Source organism: Eschrichtius robustus, chromosome 16 (genome assembly GCF_028021215.1).
Source record: "Eschrichtius robustus isolate mEscRob2 chromosome 16, mEscRob2.pri, whole genome shotgun sequence".
Lineage (NCBI taxonomy): Eukaryota > Metazoa > Chordata > Mammalia > Artiodactyla > Eschrichtiidae > Eschrichtius > Eschrichtius robustus.
The window spans coordinates 1,310,239-1,329,443 of NC_090839.1; the positions used below are offsets into that span (position 1 = coordinate 1,310,239).

General features: G+C 55.2%; 2 protein-coding genes across 4 annotated transcripts in view; both read left to right on the forward strand.

Annotated features, from left to right (window-relative positions):
• DIDO1 (death inducer-obliterator 1) overlaps nt 1–16,380 on the forward strand; it is a 54,383-nt gene extending 38,003 nt beyond the window's left edge. For all 3 annotated transcript variants that reach the window (XM_068525268.1, XM_068525269.1, XM_068525266.1), the window contains exons 14-17: nt 20–173; nt 891–980; nt 1,792–1,987; nt 11,937–16,380. In XM_068525268.1, coding sequence (XP_068381369.1) covers nt 20–173; nt 891–980; nt 1,792–1,987; nt 11,937–14,959 — 3,463 coding nt within the window. In that variant the 3' untranslated portion in view covers nt 14,960–16,380. The remainder of the gene's footprint in view (nt 1–19; nt 174–890; nt 981–1,791; nt 1,988–11,936) is intronic.
• On the forward strand, nt 8,695–10,386 carry LOC137778771 (zinc finger protein 665-like). The gene is given in 2 exon segments (XM_068566065.1): nt 8,695–9,463; nt 9,465–10,386. Coding segments are annotated over 2 exon segments (1,470 nt in total). The 5' UTR covers nt 8,695–8,914; the 3' UTR covers nt 10,386.
• Nucleotides 16,381–19,205: the final 2,825 nt, after the last annotated feature.

Sequence of the window (19,205 nt, forward strand, 5' to 3'; positions counted from 1 at the left end):
CTGTGGTTTTGTTTTACAGCGTCTCAGAGTCCCGGTCCCCTCCAGAAGGAGACACCACCCTCTTTTTGTCTCGACTCAGCACCATTTGGAAAGGATTTATTAACATGCAGAGTGTAGCGAAGTTTGTCACTAAGGCGTATCCTGTCTCTGGATGTTTCGATTATCTCAGTGAGGTTAGGACCAGGAGGGAGAGAAGTGTGTGTGCGTGTGCGCGCGTGCGTGCGTGTTTTCCACAGGCACTCTCATCCCGCGCTGGAGTCAGGCGTGTGACCACCTTCCTGCTGAGTGGACACACAAGCACCTCTGAAGGCAAAATAGGGGTTGCTGGGCCGAGTCAGCAGGTTACGCGGCTCGGACAGGGGCAAAAATTCACATGAGAAATCAGACCCTCCGTCTTTTCTGAGAAAGCTGAAGCTTGTCTTCCTTCTCCCTCTGTTCCGCTAGAGCTTGTGCAAAACCTGGGTGTGCGTGTGCCCACTGCAGGTGTGGCCAGACACGCGTGACCTGCCTTGGTGTGGAGGGGCACACACGACAGCTCTTTTATTTTTCGAAGTTAACGAAACAGCACTAGCATTTCAGACTTGACGAGGAGTGCTCAGTCACTTCGGAGACATACCTGGATCTTTACGACGTGTGTATGTTCATAAAAGACAACAGTGAAACATTTTGCTAAATGTCATTCTGTTGAGCAGAAGCTTATCCTCCTACCGCCCCTGGGTTTGGCCGCTCATAATCCCGGATGTTAGCCAACTAAGCAGCGTCTGACACAGTTACTGCCGCCTTGTCTGGGATAGTTGCAGTTTTCTTAGTTGTGAATCTCGGGTAGTTTGGGGTCTCTCCGTGACCGCCATGGTTCCACCGGCCATTTAATCAGAGTCTGTTTCACTTAGGACCTGCCCGACACGATTCACATCGGCGGAAGGATTGCCCCAAAGACAGTCTGGGATTACGTTGGCAAACTCAGATCTTCGGTGTCTAAGGTACCTGCCCACAGTCTGACCTCTGCACCCAAGGAAGAAGGGGTTTGTTTACACACGACTCGCTCTTTGACTTCTCGTCTTGAGCGTTAGTACTTGAAGTGTCTCTAGTTCGTGAGATATTTGCAGGTGAACGTTTAAGTTGATAGCTGGCTAACCTGTGAAGGGGTGTCTGAGTAGCACGACGGTGGAAGCTCTGTGAAAGCGCATGTGCGGTTCAGAGTTAGAAATACAGATGCTCTGTCCCTTCTTGTCTGAGCTGATGGAGTAGAGGTGGGGGGAGGCGGCCGGGCTGGAGTCTGTGAACCCCTGAGATGCGGACGCAGCTGTGTGTCTGCGTGTGCAGTGCTCTTTGGGGGAGGGGCTCTGGTTTTCACTGGGGTCACAGAAGGGTTACGACCCTGGTCTAGTTCAGCCCTCCCGTTTCGGAGCTGCGGGCAGCTCATCACACGCTTGGTGGTCACTTAGCTCTGTGTCAGACGCTGCCCCAGGCTGGCCCTGCACACACACTACCCCATCAGTACGAGAGCCCCAGGAGGTGGGCTCTTGGTTGAGGACAGTGGGGCGCTAAGTAGTTTTAAAGCGGTTCCTCCAAAACCAAGGTCAAACCCAGCAGTCTTGAGACTCGGGCCTGTGTCCCCTTCAGCAGCTCCTTGTTCTGATGTGCTGGGCAGCAGGGTTGTGACAGTCAGAATCGGAGCTGGTCGCTTCTCTCCTCGCTTCCCTCCTGCTTTTGGGGCTTAGGTGCAGGATGAAGCGGCTGCCTTTCCGGAGTGGCCACAGGTCAATGCTCCCCGCCCTCTGTTTGCTGCAGGAGCTGTGTCTGATCCGCTTCCACCCCGCGACGGAGGAGGAGGAGGTGGCCTACATCTCTCTGTACTCCTACTTCAGCAGCCGCGGCCGCTTCGGCGTCGTGGCAAACAACAGCAGGCGCGTCAAGGACCTCTACCTGATCCCGCTGAGCGCTGCGGACCCCGTCCCCTCCAAACTCCTGCCCTTCGAGGGGCCAGGTAGGCCCCAGCCTTCCGCCCACACGTCCCCCTCACGCCCTGCGGAGTCCCTCACAGCGAGCTGCGTGCCTCACCCAGACCCGGCCTTTGGCAGCGGAACTTGGGAGCAGGGGTGAAGCAGCGTCGAGCTGTGGGGCTTCCCGGATAGTGGAGAGTGGCACCGGAGGTCCCCTGAGGAAGGTGGGAATTGTCTTAGGAAAGTCCTGTGCAGAGGGACAAAGCCGTCCGGAGCCCGCCCGCCTCGTGTGAGCAGGGTGTTGGCGGCAGGGGCTGGGCAGTGCCGGGAGGGCAGGGCCGGGGCCTGGCCTGCGGGCTTGCCTCCTTGCAGGCGTCCGGCCGAGCCTCGTCGCCTGTCCTCGCTACAGGCATTCGTTCTGAGGAGAAACGAGAGATAGCGTTGAGACGGGAACTAGTTCTAGAAATAGTCACTTTGAAATCTGCTGCTCGAACTCCTATTTTTGGCAGACCACTTTCTGTTCACTCATTGCTTAGAAAGTGCTGCTTCTAAAGAATTACTTACAGGCTGACCGGAAAGAAAGTTCAGGCTTGTCAAGGGAGCTAAGGGTGACTCCAAGGGGGACGTGGTCTCTGGGGACCCAACTTCTCTTAACCCCGAGAAGTTGACGGGACTTAAGTCTCGCAGAAAGATGCCTAAACGGGAGTGTCTCCTTGGCCGTGGCGCCCCCAAAGACGGCTAAGCCTAAAAGATGCTGAGTGTAAGCCGCGGTCAGCGCTCTTTGAAGCGCTTGCCTCTACGGGCGGCGCCTCCGTGTCCGTGGCCAGCGCCCCTGCCGCAGCCAGGCACTTACGCGGCTCTGCGGCTGGGCCCAGCGTCCTGGTCGGTCCCCGTGACCGCAGGGCTCGTGTTCCCTGCCACAACACACGGAACCGTCTCAGTGCCAAACACGTTAGAAGCCAGGCGCTCCGGGGGGCTGTCCCACTCCTCGCGCTAAAGCGGTGCCGCCTGACGGGCAGCAGGGAGGGCCGTGGCGGAGGTTCTTGGCAGGCAGCTCCTGGGGCGCCGGCCGGCTCCCTGGACGCCGTGTTCCTGATGCAGCGGTGACGGTGGTGAAGCCGACTTCCCGATACCGTGAGGAGCCTCCGGTCAGTCACAGGGGCGGAAGCCTGTGTGGGGCCTAGTGTGAGCGTAGATCCTGTGACACGCACACTCTGCGCGTCTGTAGCAGCGGGACCTGGGAGGTGGCGAAGCCCTGTTTCACCCGTGTTGGAGCCCCTCTCGGCTCCACCTGCAGAGCCCGCGGTGGGATCTTGCCTGACTCCGTCCGGGTGCACCTTGTCACACGAGCAGGGGGCTGCCGGGTTCGGGGCCATGGACAGACCCTGAGGGGGCAGAGGTGGACGAGGTCCGGTGTGGTGAGGAGGCAGGGGCGCGGGGGCCACCGAGGAGACCCCCAGTTGGAGCCGCGGCGGGAGCTGGTGCAGTGCTGGGTTGGGGCCCGGCTGGCAGAGGGAGGGGGCCGCGCTGGGTGTTCCGGGGTGACACGGGGACAAGGAAGGCGGGGCAGGGCGCTCACCTCATCTGCGAAGTGACCACACTTGATGACCAGCGGAGTGGACGTCACTCCTCCGCCTGCATTCCCAAGGCTGTCACTTCCTGAAGGGGACGCTCCAAAGCCTGCAGGTTTCATCCACGGTAGAGAACGAATGTTTCAGTAAAATAAAGTAGTGAGAAGGGTTTTGGAAACGTAATTGTATGGGTAATTTTACCATAAACTTTGAAAGACTTTTTTTGTTAATCGAAGGGCTTCTAAATCTCAGCTTGTTTAATTCAGTACATATGTTTTTAATTCTCCTGATACCTTTGTTTGATATTAACGTCTGTGTGTGTTCTGTACACTTGCGCATCAGCCAAACTCCCTTGGCCCCAGGCCACGTTACCTACCTGAGCTGCTTCGCACGTTTGTATCATGACTCGGCGCTCCCTGGGTACAGACGTCCGTGTGTCCCAGGCTCGTGGCGTGTGCATCACGTGCGTGTTGTGTGTGTGCGTGAGTGTTTGGAAGGTGGGCCGGGCGCGTTCCTCCTGTCTCTGCACGGCGTCCTGTGACGGCACAGGTCCAGTCTGAGGGCCGCCGTGTCCCTCGATGGAGCAGCCAGCGGGCTTGAGCACATGCTGCCCGGCAGCGCTGCCCCGCAACCTGATGGGAGCGCCCTTGACCCCCGCGTCAGCCCCGCAGCGGGGAGCGCCCGCACTGCCCAGGGTTGTCGCTGCCTGAGGTCGCAGGGCCAGTAAGCGTGGAGTCAGGGTCCGCCCCGGCCGCATCTCCACCCCAAGGCCTCGGTGGGGCACAGGCCTCCCACTTCGGGCAGCCCGCCAGCGGGCGGGCCCCTGGGAGGAGGAGGGCAGGTCTGTGGGGGTGGAGAGTGCCTGACGCGGCACGTCAGTCTCTGGACTTGGGAGCCCCGTAGGTTTTGACAGCGTGGCTCACACTGGAGAAGCAGGTGAGGACACGAGGTGTTGAACCCGTGTGCGGAGCCGGGGAGGCCGCGCGGCCTGCTCGCGGTCAGCGTCCTCTCCGCCCCGCGCTTGGATGGTGGACACGGGGCGGTCTCCGTGCAGAACCCGCAGCGCAGTCCCTGCACGGCAGCAGAGCCCATCCGAGCCGAGCCCGGTCTGCCTCCAGGGCGTTTTGTCCTCCCGGGCTCCCTCGACTTGTCCCAGAGGTGCCAGGCCATCACCACGTCACGCAGCCTGGAGGACGGCCGGGAGGCCCGCGTCCCTCTGACCCAGCGGACAGTCCTTCCACTGTGGACGCGGCTCAGCTCAGTCCCACGCACACTGTCGGGGCTCCACCCCTGGGGACTCGGGTCTCAGCTGGTCCGCGCGTCTAGGGGCTTTATTCACGGAAGGAAGACCAGTCAGATGGGACGCTGGGCCTAGGCCAGGGCGCCCGGCCCTCCCGAGGGGCTGGGGGGCGCCTGTCGAGGGCCCTCGGGCGTCTAAGGTGTGGACCACCCCGAGCAGAGGACAGGGACCTGCCTTCCGCGGCATTGCAGGGAGAGGGCCATTCTCTGAGCAGGCTGGCTCCATCCGTGGCGTCTGCCTTCTGTCCTCACTCGTAACTGCTCCCTAAGTTAGCAGACCGTTTCTGTGACTTGCCATATTGTCAGGTAAGCGCGTCTTCAGTTTCTGCGTGTCTGCTTGCGTAGCTGTGTACAGATGCTGTAATCACAGGCAAAATCGTGCTGAATGGAAAGTGCTTCTCTCTCCTTTGAAATCAATAAAAATATTTCATGGAAACTGGTCATTGTTTGTCTGAGTTTGAACCGTTTGGTAGCTCTTGGTGCCCATCCAGGTGCACTGTGACGAAGGACCGTCTCCACCTTGCTTTGCTTTGCCTCAGCCGACGCCAGTGTGCTTCTGGCTGTGCAGGCGGCGGTGCTGCGCTGGGGGCGCCTGGACGCGGGCGGGCGGACGGATGGACGACGCTCTCCTCGCTGGGACGCGGAGCCCTGGCTTTGCACAGGTCTTAGGGACCCCAGAGTGGGAGCGGGCGAAGTCTGCATGGGAGCCGAGTGCGGCGGGCGGGCAGCTGCTTCTCCCTGTATTTGCTGGGTCTCTGCCCAAGTCCTCTTTGAGGACGGTTGCTGCGAACTCCAGCACAGTTTCTGTTCCCACAGGTGTGGACGTTTTGTCTTGTCGGACTCAGACCATGAGAAGGTGTTCACTTTAAATACTGAATAGTGGAGCATGCCAGGTAGATTTAGGGGTAAAAGCCTCATTTGATAGTTGGGCAGCTTTCAGCTGGTTTATTAATTAAAACTAAACCTCGTCCCCCGCTGTGCCACGTCCAAGGTGCATGGGGGCTGCTTCCCCCCGGCCCTGTTGCTGACACACCGGGACACAGCTCCTGGTTTGGGTCTTGGCTCAGGAAATCCACACACACCTTTTCAGCTGTCCCTCGTCCCTGGGTTTGTCCACTTCTCTCTCTGTACGGGTGGTCTGGGGCTGACCCTTTCGCCGTGAAGACTCGGGGACCTACATTGCAGCTAAGAAGGCTTGTTTCACCCACACGGGACATCGTGGACACGCTTGCTCCCGCGACGTGGAGGGGGTCGGGCAGGGGTGCCGACACCCCGGTGCTCAGTGTCATGAGTACCTCTTGTCCGGAAATGATAGTTCAGCGGCCCCCCACCTAGTTCTCATCTGCTTGATGAGTCATAAGCCTCACCACTACCCTCAAAGGGAGGTCGGTAAGTAAGCACCCCGCTTGTAACCATGGGACAGAGGCCCTGTGCGGAGCCGGGGAGGCGCCCCGGGCCCCCAGCGGGAGCCCTGTCTCTGCACGCAGGCAGCGTGCTCACTGCTGCTGCGCCTTCTCGGGACGCCCTCTCCTCTCCAGGGGTCACACTCAACAGTGGGCGCGCCCGCAGGGGCCCCAGGCGGAAAATGGGGCCTTCGGGGGAAAGCCGCCCCTGCCACCGCCCCAGTGGTAGTAGCCCTTCGACTGTGTCCAGCGTGCCCTTGCCAGGCGCCTCTCGTGAGGGTGCGGAGCGGGGTGGAGCCAGACGTGCCCTCACCTCCCTAACGGTCACTGCCGAGGCCCCGGTAGCACGGTGAATCATATTCTTCCACGAGTAAGTCATCTCCACGGTGCTAGTTAACATTTCAAGTCTCCATGCAGCCATAACGTGCACAGGTGAAGCAGATAAGATTTGACCGCTTCAGAAACAGCCCAATTTAAATGTAAAATCCTGGGGAAGATTAGTGGGGAAATTCAAAACTAACACTCCTCCAACTCTGGAGCTTTATTAGATCACTTACGGGTGTGTGTAGATGAAGTAGTTGAGAGCTGAAAGCATTTAAAAATACTAGCTGCTTAGTTAGATGCTGGTCTCCAGGGAGTTTCCTGTTTTCGAAACAAATGTAAATGTTAAGTAATTTAATCATAACCTCACCTGTGGTGCCTGTGACCACAAAGGGTAGAGTCTAGAGAATTTTGCCAAGTCTGGGATATATCATTTTTGTTAGGAAGCATATAAAGCTGTTGCAAGTTGTAGGGCTGGCACACCTCCCGAGGACAGGACCCCATCTCCCTGGTTTTAACGCAGTGACTTACCCTCCACACACGGCGTCTTTGACCTGAAATGCGATTCCTGCCGCAAGCCCTGGTGCTGGCGCCTTAGAAGTTTAGCCCTTCAGAGGTGACGTAGCCCATCTGCATTGAGGACGATGAGGACAGTCGTGGGCCCTGGGCTGCTGAGAGGGCGCCCCTGACCAGGGCTCCCCAGCCCTCCCCACCCCCGCCCGCGTGGCTGAGCACGTTTCTCCTCTGCTGCGCCTGCTGACAGAGCTGGCCAAGGCTCCAGCTTGTGGCCCGGCGTGGGGACCTGCTCTGCCAGCTCTGGGGCCGTGTCAGCGACGGTCGGTCCAGAAAGGGCCACGAGAGCCAGTTGAGCTATTGACTGTGCCCCAAACTGGATATTAGTGAGCTGTAAATTGTTCAGTAAGTGGCAGTTGTAGTGAGTGAGAGATTTACTATTTTAAGTTAAAATAATTCGTTTTGATTAGAAAGCGAACTTGATAGAGTATCTTTCACATCTGAGCAGAACCGTCTGGATGCCATGCTCAGTGCAGTGGGCCTGACCTTCCTGTCTCCACGCCCTCCTTTGCCCAGCTCCTCCTTCCCCTGAGTCACCACTGTCATCAGAAGGGCAGGCAGAGGACGTTCTGGAAGCCATTCCTCTTATCACGAGTGGGTGTCTTCACGGGCACCTCAGCCATTGAATGTCAACCTGTGAAACGAGGCGCTGAGTACAGTGGGGAGGGGGGCCAGCAGTACATCGCCGATCCACGCGGATGCTGGGCCAGCCCAGCTCACTCTGGCATGCCTGGTCTTCCTCCTCGGGGGTGGGATGGGACATCCGCCACCCTCGTGCTCGGCATGTCACCCCATCTCTGTTGGAAATTAGGAAGGGTGACAGTCGCTCAGAAACTACACAGTGGGTGTCCAGAGACAACTATTTGATCTGTGATCAACTTAAAATCACAGAAAGAACAGGAAAAACAGTGCTGATTTTCTTTTTTAGTGAGTGAAAACAAAAAATATATAGCATGAATATCTTTTACACAATAGTGATTTATGTGTAAATTGAATTTATCCAATTTGATTGATTTTAAATATGCTGTTGAAACAGAATTTTGGTCCTGTGTTTATCCTTTCTCCCTAACTTACCGATCTGTGACTTGGGCTTTTCTGTTCCGCTCTTGGTATTCCGGGTTTGTTAACTAGTGTGAGGGTGGAGGAGCCGCACAGAAACAGTAGACAGGGCACCACAATCCAGAGGGTTTGGACGAAGAATTTTTTAAGCAATAATTATTTTTTAAGAACTGCGCAATGTTCTGAAATTCCCAGCGTGTTCTCCACGTGGTCTGTCCTTTGCTGCCCCTGTCCTGAACACCTCTGGGCTTTAAGCCGCACGTCCTGTGTTGACAGAGACCTGAGCATTCGGTAACTTTTGATAAGTTACTGGTCATTGAATGTCTTTCTAAACCTGCAAGGACATTTGTTTTAGGCGTTTTGGTCAGCATCACTTTTCCCATCAATTGTAATTTTGACACCAGTGACTGATGAACTTACCGAATGGCGTGTGCTATATCAATCAGTATAATTTTGTTAATCATTATAATTGAGTTGTAGAATTGGTCCTTAATTGAACCTTTAATTTTAGTATGAATAGCTTAATTTACATATTGCAGCTCATAAGTTAAAGTCGAAAGGGGGTGCTGCCTTCCTGATACGTAGCAAGAGGCAAATAAAGGAACACAGCTAAGAGTTTGTTTAGAAAACATCCTGGGTTACCGCGGAGCGAAGGTCGCCCTACGGGATCGTCGACTTCAAAGACTCATATTGCCTGAGGAAGAAACCCCGAAGAGGAAGAAGAGGAAAGAAAGAGGAGTCTGGAATGGCTCTTACTCAGGCACAGTTGACATTCAAGGATGTGGCCATAGAATTCTCTCAGGAGGAGTGGGAATGCCTGGACCCTGGTCAGAGGGCCTTGTACAGGGACGTGATGTTGGAGACCTACAGGAACCTGCTCTCCCTGGATACCTCTCTTAAATGTGTGATCAAGGAATCAGCACCAAAAGAGAACAGTCATACAGGGGAAATGTTGCACACAGTGTTGTTGGAAAGACATGAAAGCTGTGAGACTGAGGACTATGGCTATAGGGAAATCCAGAGACATATGCGTGACTTTGAGTACCAGTGGAGAAGTGACAAAAGAAATTACAGAGGAGTGCCTGTCACCCATAAAAAACATCTCACTGGTAGAAGAGATGAAGGAAACAAGCCTATTGAAAACAGGCTCGGACTAAGCTTTCAGTCACATCTGGCTGAACTGCAGATATTTCCAACTGAAGGGCAATCTTATGAGTATCATCAAGTTGAGAAGTCTAACAACAGTGGTTCCTCATTTTCAGTACTTCAGAGAATTCTTCCCGAGTGTCCAAACCAACATTTTTAACGAATATGGGAATGATTTCTGGCATTCTTCATTACTCACACAAGACCAGAAAGCATACACTAGGGAAAAACCTTACAAATGTGATGAGTATGACAAAGCAGTTAATCATGGCTCACAACTCACTAACCATCAGGTAATCCACACAGGTGTGAAAGCTTACAAATGTAATGTATGCGGCAAAGCCTTTAATCAGAGCTCACATCTCACTAGACATCAAAGAATCCACACGAAAGGGAAACATCACAAGTGTGAGGAATGTGGTAAGGGCTTCAGTTACAGTTCACACCTCGTACGTCATCGCAGAATTCACACCGGAGAGAAACCCTACCAGTGTGGCGGGTGTGACAAAGCCTTTAGTGTGTATTCAAGTCTTATATATCATCAGGTCATCCATACTAGAGAGAAACCGTACAAATGTAATGAGTGTGGCAAAGTCTTTAGTCAGAGTTCAAGCCTTACTAATCATCGCAGGATTCATACTGGAGAGAAACCATACAAATGTAATAAATGTGGCAGAGCCTTTAATCAGAGCTCCCACCTCACTCGACACCAGGTCATGCACACTGGAGAGAAACCCTACAAATGTAGTGAGTGTGGGAAGGTCTTCACTCAAAACTCAAGCCTCATACGTCATCGGAGAATTCATACTGGGGAGAAGCCGTACAAATGTAACGAGTGCGGCAAAGCATTTGGTGTGTATTCAAGTCTTACTTATCATCAGGTCACCCATACTAGAGAGAAACCTTACAAATGTAATCAGTGCGGCAAGTCCTTTATTCATTGCTCAAACTTCCACAGACATAAGAAAATCCACACTGGAGAGAAACCTTACCAATGCAGTGAGTGTGGCAAGGTCTTCACTCAAAACTCAAGCCTCATAAGTCATCGGAGAATTCATGCTGGAGAGTAACCTGACCAATGTAACGAGTGTGGCAAAATAATACAAGTTCAAGCGTGGATTGACACTAGGGAGTCCACACTAAAGAGAAATTACATCAGGGTAACATACGGGACAGAGGACTTGTACAGACTTCGCAACTGACTGGACATCAGAATATACATCTTTGATGAAGCCACAAGAACGTAATGTGTGTATAAAGGCTCTTATCCATAGATCAAAACTGCAGAACATCACAAGATTCCTACTGGAGAGCAGCCTTACGCATGTAATGAATGTGGGAAAGCTTTTTATTAAACATTCATGGCTTTGATGTCATGAGAGGATTTATACCTGAGAGAAACCAGGGAAATGCACTGAATGTGGAAAGGCCTTTAAGCCAGTGTCCCCTCAGGATTCACCAAAGAATTCATAGTGGAAAGAAACCTTACAAACGTAATGAATATTTAAAATTTCTTCAAGACTTTTCACAACAGAATCCACATCAGAGCATTCACATGAGGAATAGCTAAGTCTCAAGTTTAGTCTGAAATATTGCATACTGCAGAATAAAATTACAAGTCAAAATATGTTAAAACTTAGATAGATATATAGATAGATTCTGAGGATGTTATCCTATGGTTTCTTTTCTAAATCTCTTATAGGTTAAAGTAGTATGGTTTTACATTTCACGTTTAAAGCTATGACCAATTATGAGCTAATATTTGTACAGGTGTGAAGTTCTGGTGGAGATTATTTCATTTTTTTTTTCCTAGTACGGAAGATCAGTTGATATGGTGTAATTTTTTCAGATTCTTGCTTCATTCAGTTTTCTTGGTACCTTTGTCAAGACTCAGTTGGAAGTGATTGTGTGGGGCTGTTTCTGGGTTCTCTGCTTTGGTCCATCGTTCTGTATGTCTCACTCCAGAAATATCAGTCTTGATTACTTTTTATCTTATTAGAAGTTTTGAATTGAATGAGTGATTCCAACCAGTTTATTCTTCTTCAGATATTTTAGCTATTCTAGTTCCTTTGCCTTTCCATATAAGTTTTAGAAAAATCTTGTTTGTGCCTACAAAATATCTTGATAGAAAATGCATAAAGCCTGTCTATCAGTTTGCGATCATTTGACATCATTTCTGTGTTATGCCTTCCAATAAGTGGCTGTAGTGTGTCTAAAAAAAAAAAAAAAAAGAAAACATCCTGGTACATACAGGCTTCGTTCCCAGTAGGTGAACGGCCTGGAGTGTGTACGTGCTGGCCTTCCCCGCCGCCTCCAGCACGCCTCTACCCTAGCGTTGTGTATAATTGACAATCTGCGATAATTTTAGCACTGGGCGAATGCGCGTGTGCATTGGGCTCTTGGTTTTGCGGTTTGAGGGCCCGTCAGGCTGGGCAGGTGCGCGGTGCAGTCTGCATCTTTTGCAGCAGGTCTTCAAACGCTTGGTTCTGTTTGGCCACAGAATATCCTCCTCCTCCCCCTGGAAACCATCCCCCCCGCCGCCCTTCACACCCAGAGTTTACCCCTGAAGGACAAAAGCTACAATTCGATTCTAAAATTTGCACAACTGTTTTGTTTTTTAGGTCTCGAGTCACCGCGTCCAAACATAATCCTGGGGTTAGTAATCTGTCAAAAGATAAAGCGTCCTTCAAATGCTGGCGAATTAGACAAGACAGAGGAGAAGCGGCCCCGTCTTCAGGCACAAGAAGAAATCGATCCCGTCCACCCCAGAGTGCCAGCAGCCCTGCTCCCTGAGAAGAAGCCCCCCAAGTACCCGCTGTGCCCAGGGGACGCGGCTGTCAGCACCACTCCCCCGGGGTCTCCCCCACCCCCACCCCCTCCTCCAGAAGCACCAGGTGCGCCGGCCTCGTCTTCCGTGTTACAGATACTGTCGTCGCTCAAACCAGGAGCCACGAACACTGTCACAGCATCACCCGCGTCAGTGACCGTTGCGGTGGCCGCTTCCTCTGTCACTTCCTCTTCCTCAAAAACAGCTTCGCCCCTAGAACACATCCTGCAGACTCTCTTTGGGAAGAAGAAGGCGTTCGACCCCCCCACCAAAGAGCCTGCCGAGTCGGCCCCAGCCCCCCACCAGGACTCGAGAGCCAAAGCCGGCGGCGGGCTGCCGGCGGCGCCTCTGCTGGACCCAATCGTCCAGCAGTTCGGTCAGTTCTCAAAAGACAAAGCTCTGGAGGAGGAGGAAGACGACCGGCCGTACGACCCCGAGGAAGAGTACGGTCCTGAGAGAGCCTTCGACACTCAGCTCGGAGACCGCGGGAGACGCCAGGACGCGGAGAAGGCCGCGGAGGCAGCCGAGCGCGAGGAGGTGGCCTATGACCCGGAGGACGAGACGATCCTGGAAGAAGCCAAAGTGACCGTCGACGACCTGCCCACCAGAATGTGCGCGGACGCGCACGGCGGGCCTGGCCTGCCGGCCCCCTCCCTGGCTGAGCAGCAGCAGATGATAGAGGAGCTCAACAAGCAGATCGAAGAGCAGAAGCGGCAGGTGGCGGAGCAGGAGGAGGCGCTCAGGCAGCAGAGGGCCGCCGTCGGGGCCTCCATGGCCCACTTCTCCGTGTCGGACGCGCTCATGTCGCCGCCGCCCCAGGCCGCGGGCAAGCCGGCCGCGCCCCCCGCCAACAGCCAGGCCCCGGGCCCGAGCGCCGAGGCGCGGCTGAGCCGGGACCCCCGGCAGGCCCGGCGCTTGGCCGCGGAGAGCAACGAGAGCGAGGCTGCCCCGAGGCCCCCGCCGGCCAGAGAAGCACCCGGAGGGGCCGCTGCCGGCCCAGGGCCACTCCCGGCCCAGGAGGAACCGGAGTCGGCCCCTCCACCGTGGGCTCCGGGTGAAGAGGCCCCACTGCCGGCCAAGCAGGACGGCCCCCTGCGCGAGCCCACGGAAAGCCCGGGGCCTGAGAGCGCGGCCGGCGGGGACGGCGCGGCCAGGCCTGCCCGGAAGGTGCTGCTGCCCACGCCGCCGGGCGCCTCCTTGCAGCCTCTCTTCCCTTCGCAGCACGAGGGCCAGACCTTCCACCCTCCCGGAGGACGGGGTCCTCTCCCGGGCCCAGTGTACGCCTCTCAGGAAAAGCCTCTGGGCTCTTGCCAGCACGAGGATCCAAGAAATGCTCAGTTTCCCGAAAAAAGTGACTCCCTGGCAGCTGAAACTGAAGGAGACAGAGAGCCACAGCCCAGGCCAGGCGAGGGGGCTGGCACGTTCCCTGCCGCAGCACAGAAAGGGGGGCCTCCGCCCCAGTTCCAAGGCCAGCGGGAGCCTGCACCGCGCGCTTTCGGAATGTCGGGCCTTCACGGCCCCAATTTCACAGGCCCACGGGGGCCAGTCCCTCCGTTCTCGGAAGAGAATTCTAATAACGATGGGCCAAGAGGGGGGCCTCCACCAGCCAGATTCGGGCCCCAGAAGGGGCCCATCCCTTCCTTGTTCTCAGGGCCACACGGGCCACCTCCCTACGGGGACGGGAGGGGCCCGTCCCCCTCCCACCTGGGTGGGCCCAGGGGAGCAGGGCCGCCTCCGTTTGAAGACCGCAAGGACCCCCACGGGGAGAAGAGGGAGTTCCCGGAGGCCCCGTACGGTGAGGCCTCGGGCCCCCCTGGCCAGTGCGAGGGGCCCGAGCAGGCCCCGTTCCTGGGAAACAGGGGTGCCGCGCCTTTCCAGTTCGGGGGCCAGAGGAGGCCTCTGCTGTCTCAGTTTAAAGGACCCCGAGGTGGCCCTCCTCCCTCTCAGTTTGGAGGTCAGAGAGGCCCCCCCACCGGCCACTTTGTGGGCCCGAGGGGGCCGCACCCTGGGCAGTTTGAAGGCCCCAGGGGCCAAGCTCCTGGATTCGTGCCGGGACCCAGGGGGATGCAGCCTCAGCAGTTCGAAGAGCAGAGGGTCCACTCGCCGCCCAGATTCACCGGCCAGAGGGCACCGGCGCCCTTGCCCTTTGGGGGGCCCCGGGGGGCCGCTCCCTTCCCCGAGAAGAACGAGTCGGCGCCTCCACGCTTCCACTTCCAGGGCTCGGCCGCCCCCGGACCCAAGCCGGCGCCCCGGCCGCTGCTGGAGCTGCCCAGCCACCCGCCCGGGCCACCCGCCGCGCCGGCCCCAGGCCCCGAGGCTGAATTCCGCGAGGGCAGGGGCCACGAGTACAGAGGCCCAGGCTTCGAGGGACGACCCCGGGACAAGGCCCCGGAGGAGCCCGAGGCCCCGCCGCCCGACAGCCGCCCGGGCCGGGCCCTCGAGGACCGGCGGCGCGAGCGGGAGCGTGGGAAGCCCTGGGAGCGGGAACGCGGCCGGACCTGGAGCCGCGAGCGGGACTGGGACCGAGGCCGCGAGTGGGACCGACACCGTGACAAGGATGCTGGCCGCGAGTGGGACCGGGGCCGCGAGCGGAACGCGGGCAGGGACAAGGGGCGCGAGTGGGACCGGGCCCGAGAGCGGAGCCGCAACCGCGACCGCGACCGCAGACGTGATCGGGAGAGGTCCCGCAGCAGGGACCGCGACCGCGACAAGGCCCGCGAGCGGGAGCGCCGCAGGGACCGCAGTCGGAGCCCGGAGCGACCCCGGGACCCCAAGGCCGAGGCCCCGCGGGCCGCCGCCCCCGCCGCCCAGACCTAGGGCCGCCGTGAAGCCACGCTCACGTGCTGAGCAGGTGGCCTTGGAAAGAGCTGGGAGCTCACGCACAGGACAGAACCTTCTGGACTTGAGAAATTACTGTAATTTTGTGTATGATGGTTTCTTACAAAATTTCACACCTTTACAATTCTGATGCTTTTTAAATAAAAAACAAAAAACCAAGAACTCTTTAACGTTTCCATTTAAATGTACTGAAATGGGAAAGTACCTACAAAAGCATATTGCTTTTTCAGATTATAAAGTTATCTTTTCTAATAACTTGACTATTGTAAATTTTAAGGGAGTTTAGTGGACCTCAGAGCCATACCTTTCCTGACATCTCATCTGTGATATCTGTTTCCAGAAGCTAACTTCACAGGGTTCGGGGCAGGCGGCCGCGTGTTTCTGTGCATGGCTGTGTCAGCTGGTCTCTGGAATGTTGAGAAACACCAAACTTACAGGAGCATCTTTCTCTTGTCATGAAGAAATCTGAATTACAAACTTCAACCAGAAACAAAAACACATTTCTTGGTTTTGCTCACTGTGCAGGTGTCGCCTTACATGTCCCCCCCCCCACCCAAACATGATTAAAAGCAACATCTGAATAGAAATTGTGGAATTTTAAATAACAATTTATTTTAAAAGGTTTAAATTTTACCAGCCTAAAGAAAGAGAGAAAAGAAAGCAATTAAGTGTACTTTAAAAGGCAGGGCGGGTGGAGGGAGTAGATTTCTTTGATTTGAATAATCAGGAACGTTTTGTTTGTTGAACTTTACCACCGGAGCGGTTCTGTGTCCCAGGAAAAGTGCACTAGCTCCACCTTGTGCTACTTGTCAGGTGACAAATCTCAACGTTTGTCATTGAAATGGAACAATATTTGTGTAAAGCCTGAGATGAAAATAGTGATATTAGCTTAAGAACTACAAACTAGAAAGCTTTTCACGGTGAGACACAGTATACTGCTTCTTGTCATGTATTTTCCAAGTACTTCTGAAGTGCGAAAGAGAGAAAAAACTTGCTAATTTATTTGACTGTACAAATAAACTTTGATAATTTTTTTATATTTTCATAAACTTACTTTTGCAAATATAAAATGAGACAATTTCATTTGTTCTTTGGAGTCTGTTCCATCGTACATCACTACAGATTTTTCACTTTCTAGCACAAACGTTTTAAGTTATGAGAACATCGAGAACTTAGCAATTTGGAGTGATTGGTGTTATAGACCCTGTCAGTAGGTTACGTTAAAGTGGCGACGAGTTCCAACATCTAGCGTGATGTGAAGGTTTTTTTACGTGTAAAACAAAAATTTTTCTAATTTAAGTACAACAAATGTAAAAAATCAAGTGTGTTTCTTTAGGTTTACTTGATAGAAATTTCTGTAAATTGTATTTTATATTGCAAAGTATTATATCACTGTACATTAAAACATGGAACTTCATAGCTTTGTTACTTGAAGTAGAATAAACACCTACAGAAGGTTTTCTGTCTCGTGTGGCATCGCGTTGGAAAGTCGGGTCTGGACAGGGATGCCTCAGCTCCCGCTTCTTGGCAGTCGGCGTGGTGTGGGCAGCGGTGCCCTTTGGCCTGAAGACCCCTGCCGGATGCACCCCGTTCCCGGGATGGTTCCAGCACAGGTCCCCGTGTAGAGCAGGAGGCCCGAGGCCACCAAGGGAAGGACAGAGAAGCGCACGGTCAGGGGATGACAGAGACGTGGGGCTCGGGTTGGGGGGGGGGGGGGGCAGGCGGTCGACAAAGGTACCGGCAGGCTCGGCAGGCACCCCGAAGTCCCGGCCGCTGACTCGGGCCTTAAAGGAGCACCGGGCTGGTCACGAGTGTGTGGTGAGGCGGAGCTGGTGGCCCGGGCGTCTTGCCGGGTGGAATAAGTGGCAGGGGCTGGACCAGCAGATGCGGTGCCTTCAGGTCAGGGAAGCGGCCACCGCTGGGAGGAGAAGACAAAGGTGTGGGCCTTGCCCTTGAACTTCAGGGCCACCATTGACTGGCCCCAACCTGGTGGCCCTTGTGCCAGCATTTAGCTTCTCAACAAGCTTGTGCACCCATCGCCCGCCGTGAGCCGAGACACCCAGAAAACATCCCTCCGGCAGGACAGGCTCTACCCCTGTGGGCTGGAGAGTCAGTAGCTTATCGTCTGGTTTCCTGGCTGAGCGCACGACAAACCAGGGGCGAGTGCCGCAAAGCGGGGGTCCCGCGAGGGGACGCCGCCATCACTGCCGTCTCGGAAAGGCGTCGGGCTGGGCGAGGCCAGGAGGGTGGCCGCTCGTCTACGGAGAACCCACCGCGCTAGCCTGACCTTGGGGAAGACCGCCCTACGGCGAGGTCCTGCCAAAGAGGAAATCCCGAATCCTGCAGGATAGACGCCGAGCAGGGCTGGGCACAGTGCCCAGCTCCAAAACGCGTGAGTCCCTCCGGCCTGCAGGCTGCTGTCCAAGCAGTTTTCCCAAAACGTCGGGGAAAATATGCCCGAGTTTTAAAATCCTCAGTCCCTTGAGTACAGCTGGGACGTCTGCATCCTCCCCAAGCCCTGCTTTATCTGCTCCACAGAATACGCCCGTGGCGTCCGCAGCTCTGTCCTCACCCTGCCAACTAGCCCTGCTCTCCTCCAGGACCAGCCCTGACGGCTCCAACCCGTGATCCCGTTTAGCCAAAGTCACTCACACGCAATCAGGTGCGCCGTGTAGCGCCTGGCTCTCCGGAAACCTGGCATGAGGACTCCCTCCCGCTTGAGGCCTCGAGGGCCGCGGTGCCTGGCAGGGCCCCGTATCCCATCCAGCTCCGCAGAGGCAACCGTCGGGGAGGATGAAAGCAGCCTCCAAGGGAGGATCACACCCCAGGGGCCGGACCCTCCCCACCCCCACACCAGCAGGTCCAGGGACAGGGAGACAGCAGGGCGAGGGCACAGCGACGGGGACCAACTGGCTGTGCCCTTGAAGGGGCCTGAGCAAAGGTTGGGGAGGCAGGTGCCCCAGGGTACGAGCCCCAGCCTCCGACCCAGGCCCCTCAGGGCGGGGGTGGGAGCTCCTGGCTTGGGATGGCTCTGACGCCTGCTTCCCATCAGACATTTAGGAAAGGGGAGGCCCTCCAAGACCACCCACACTTTCCACCCAGCGGTCACCACGGGCAGCCATCTGTATCTTTCCCCTTAATCTTTTTTTCCCTCTATTTTTCTTCTACAAAATTGGGATTCTATACATTCTTGTATCTTTTCTTCACTTCTTATAACCTGGGCAATTCCCAAAGGTATCAAGTATTCATCAAAAGCATCGTTTAGGACTTCCCTGGTGGTGCAGTGGTTAAGAATCCGCCTGCCAATGCAGGGAATACGGGTTCGAGCCCTGGTGCGGGAAGATCCCACGTGCTGCGGAGCAACGAAGCCCGTGTGCCACAACTACTGAGCCTGCGTGCCACAACTGCTGAAGCCCACGTGCCTAGAGCCCGCGCTCTGCAACAAGAGGAGCCACCGCAATGAGAAGCCCGCGCACCCCAACGAAGAGTAGCCCCCGCTCGCCGCAACCAGAGAAAGCCCGCGCGCAGCAACGAAGACCCAACGCAGCCAAAAATAAAAAAATATAAATACATTTATAAAAAAAAAACAACATCATTTACATTTTTCACATTGTTCAAAAGTTTCTAACTTCTACTTTCCAGAGAATGTGGGCTCCCTGGAGATTTGTGGGGTCCTGTGTGTTCCCAGAATGTGGGAAATGAAAGAGGTGTACCAAGAAAATCAAGATCTCCCAAATGCCGCCATCTGGAGACAAGTGTTCTTTTTTTTTTTTTTTTTTTTTTTGAGACAAGTGTTCTTAATGGTGTTCCTGGCCCACTTTTCCTATACCCATGTTGCTGGTGTTCAGGTGGGGGGTCACCAAGGAAGCACAGAGACTTTTTCCATCTTTGAGCTTCACACGAGGGTGGGGCAGGCAGCCCTGGTGGCTGGAGCGGCTTGCAACGTCACTGAGGGTCCCCCGTGCTCTGCCATCCTCAGCTCATGACTCTTGTCCTCGTGTTTGCAAGAAGGCTGCTCCTGCAGCCATCACGTCATCACCTCAGTGTTATAGGAGGAAGCCAGCAGGAGCGACAGAGCCTCTGTTCCCCTTTTAAATGTCTGCTTTGACCTCATTGGCCAGGTTGGCACGCGGCCACCTCTGGCTGCAAGGCAGCAAATCAGGGTATCAGGGTCTGCCAGAGAAAAAGAAGAGGAATTCGGCCACTGTGGACACCACCCCAGGGT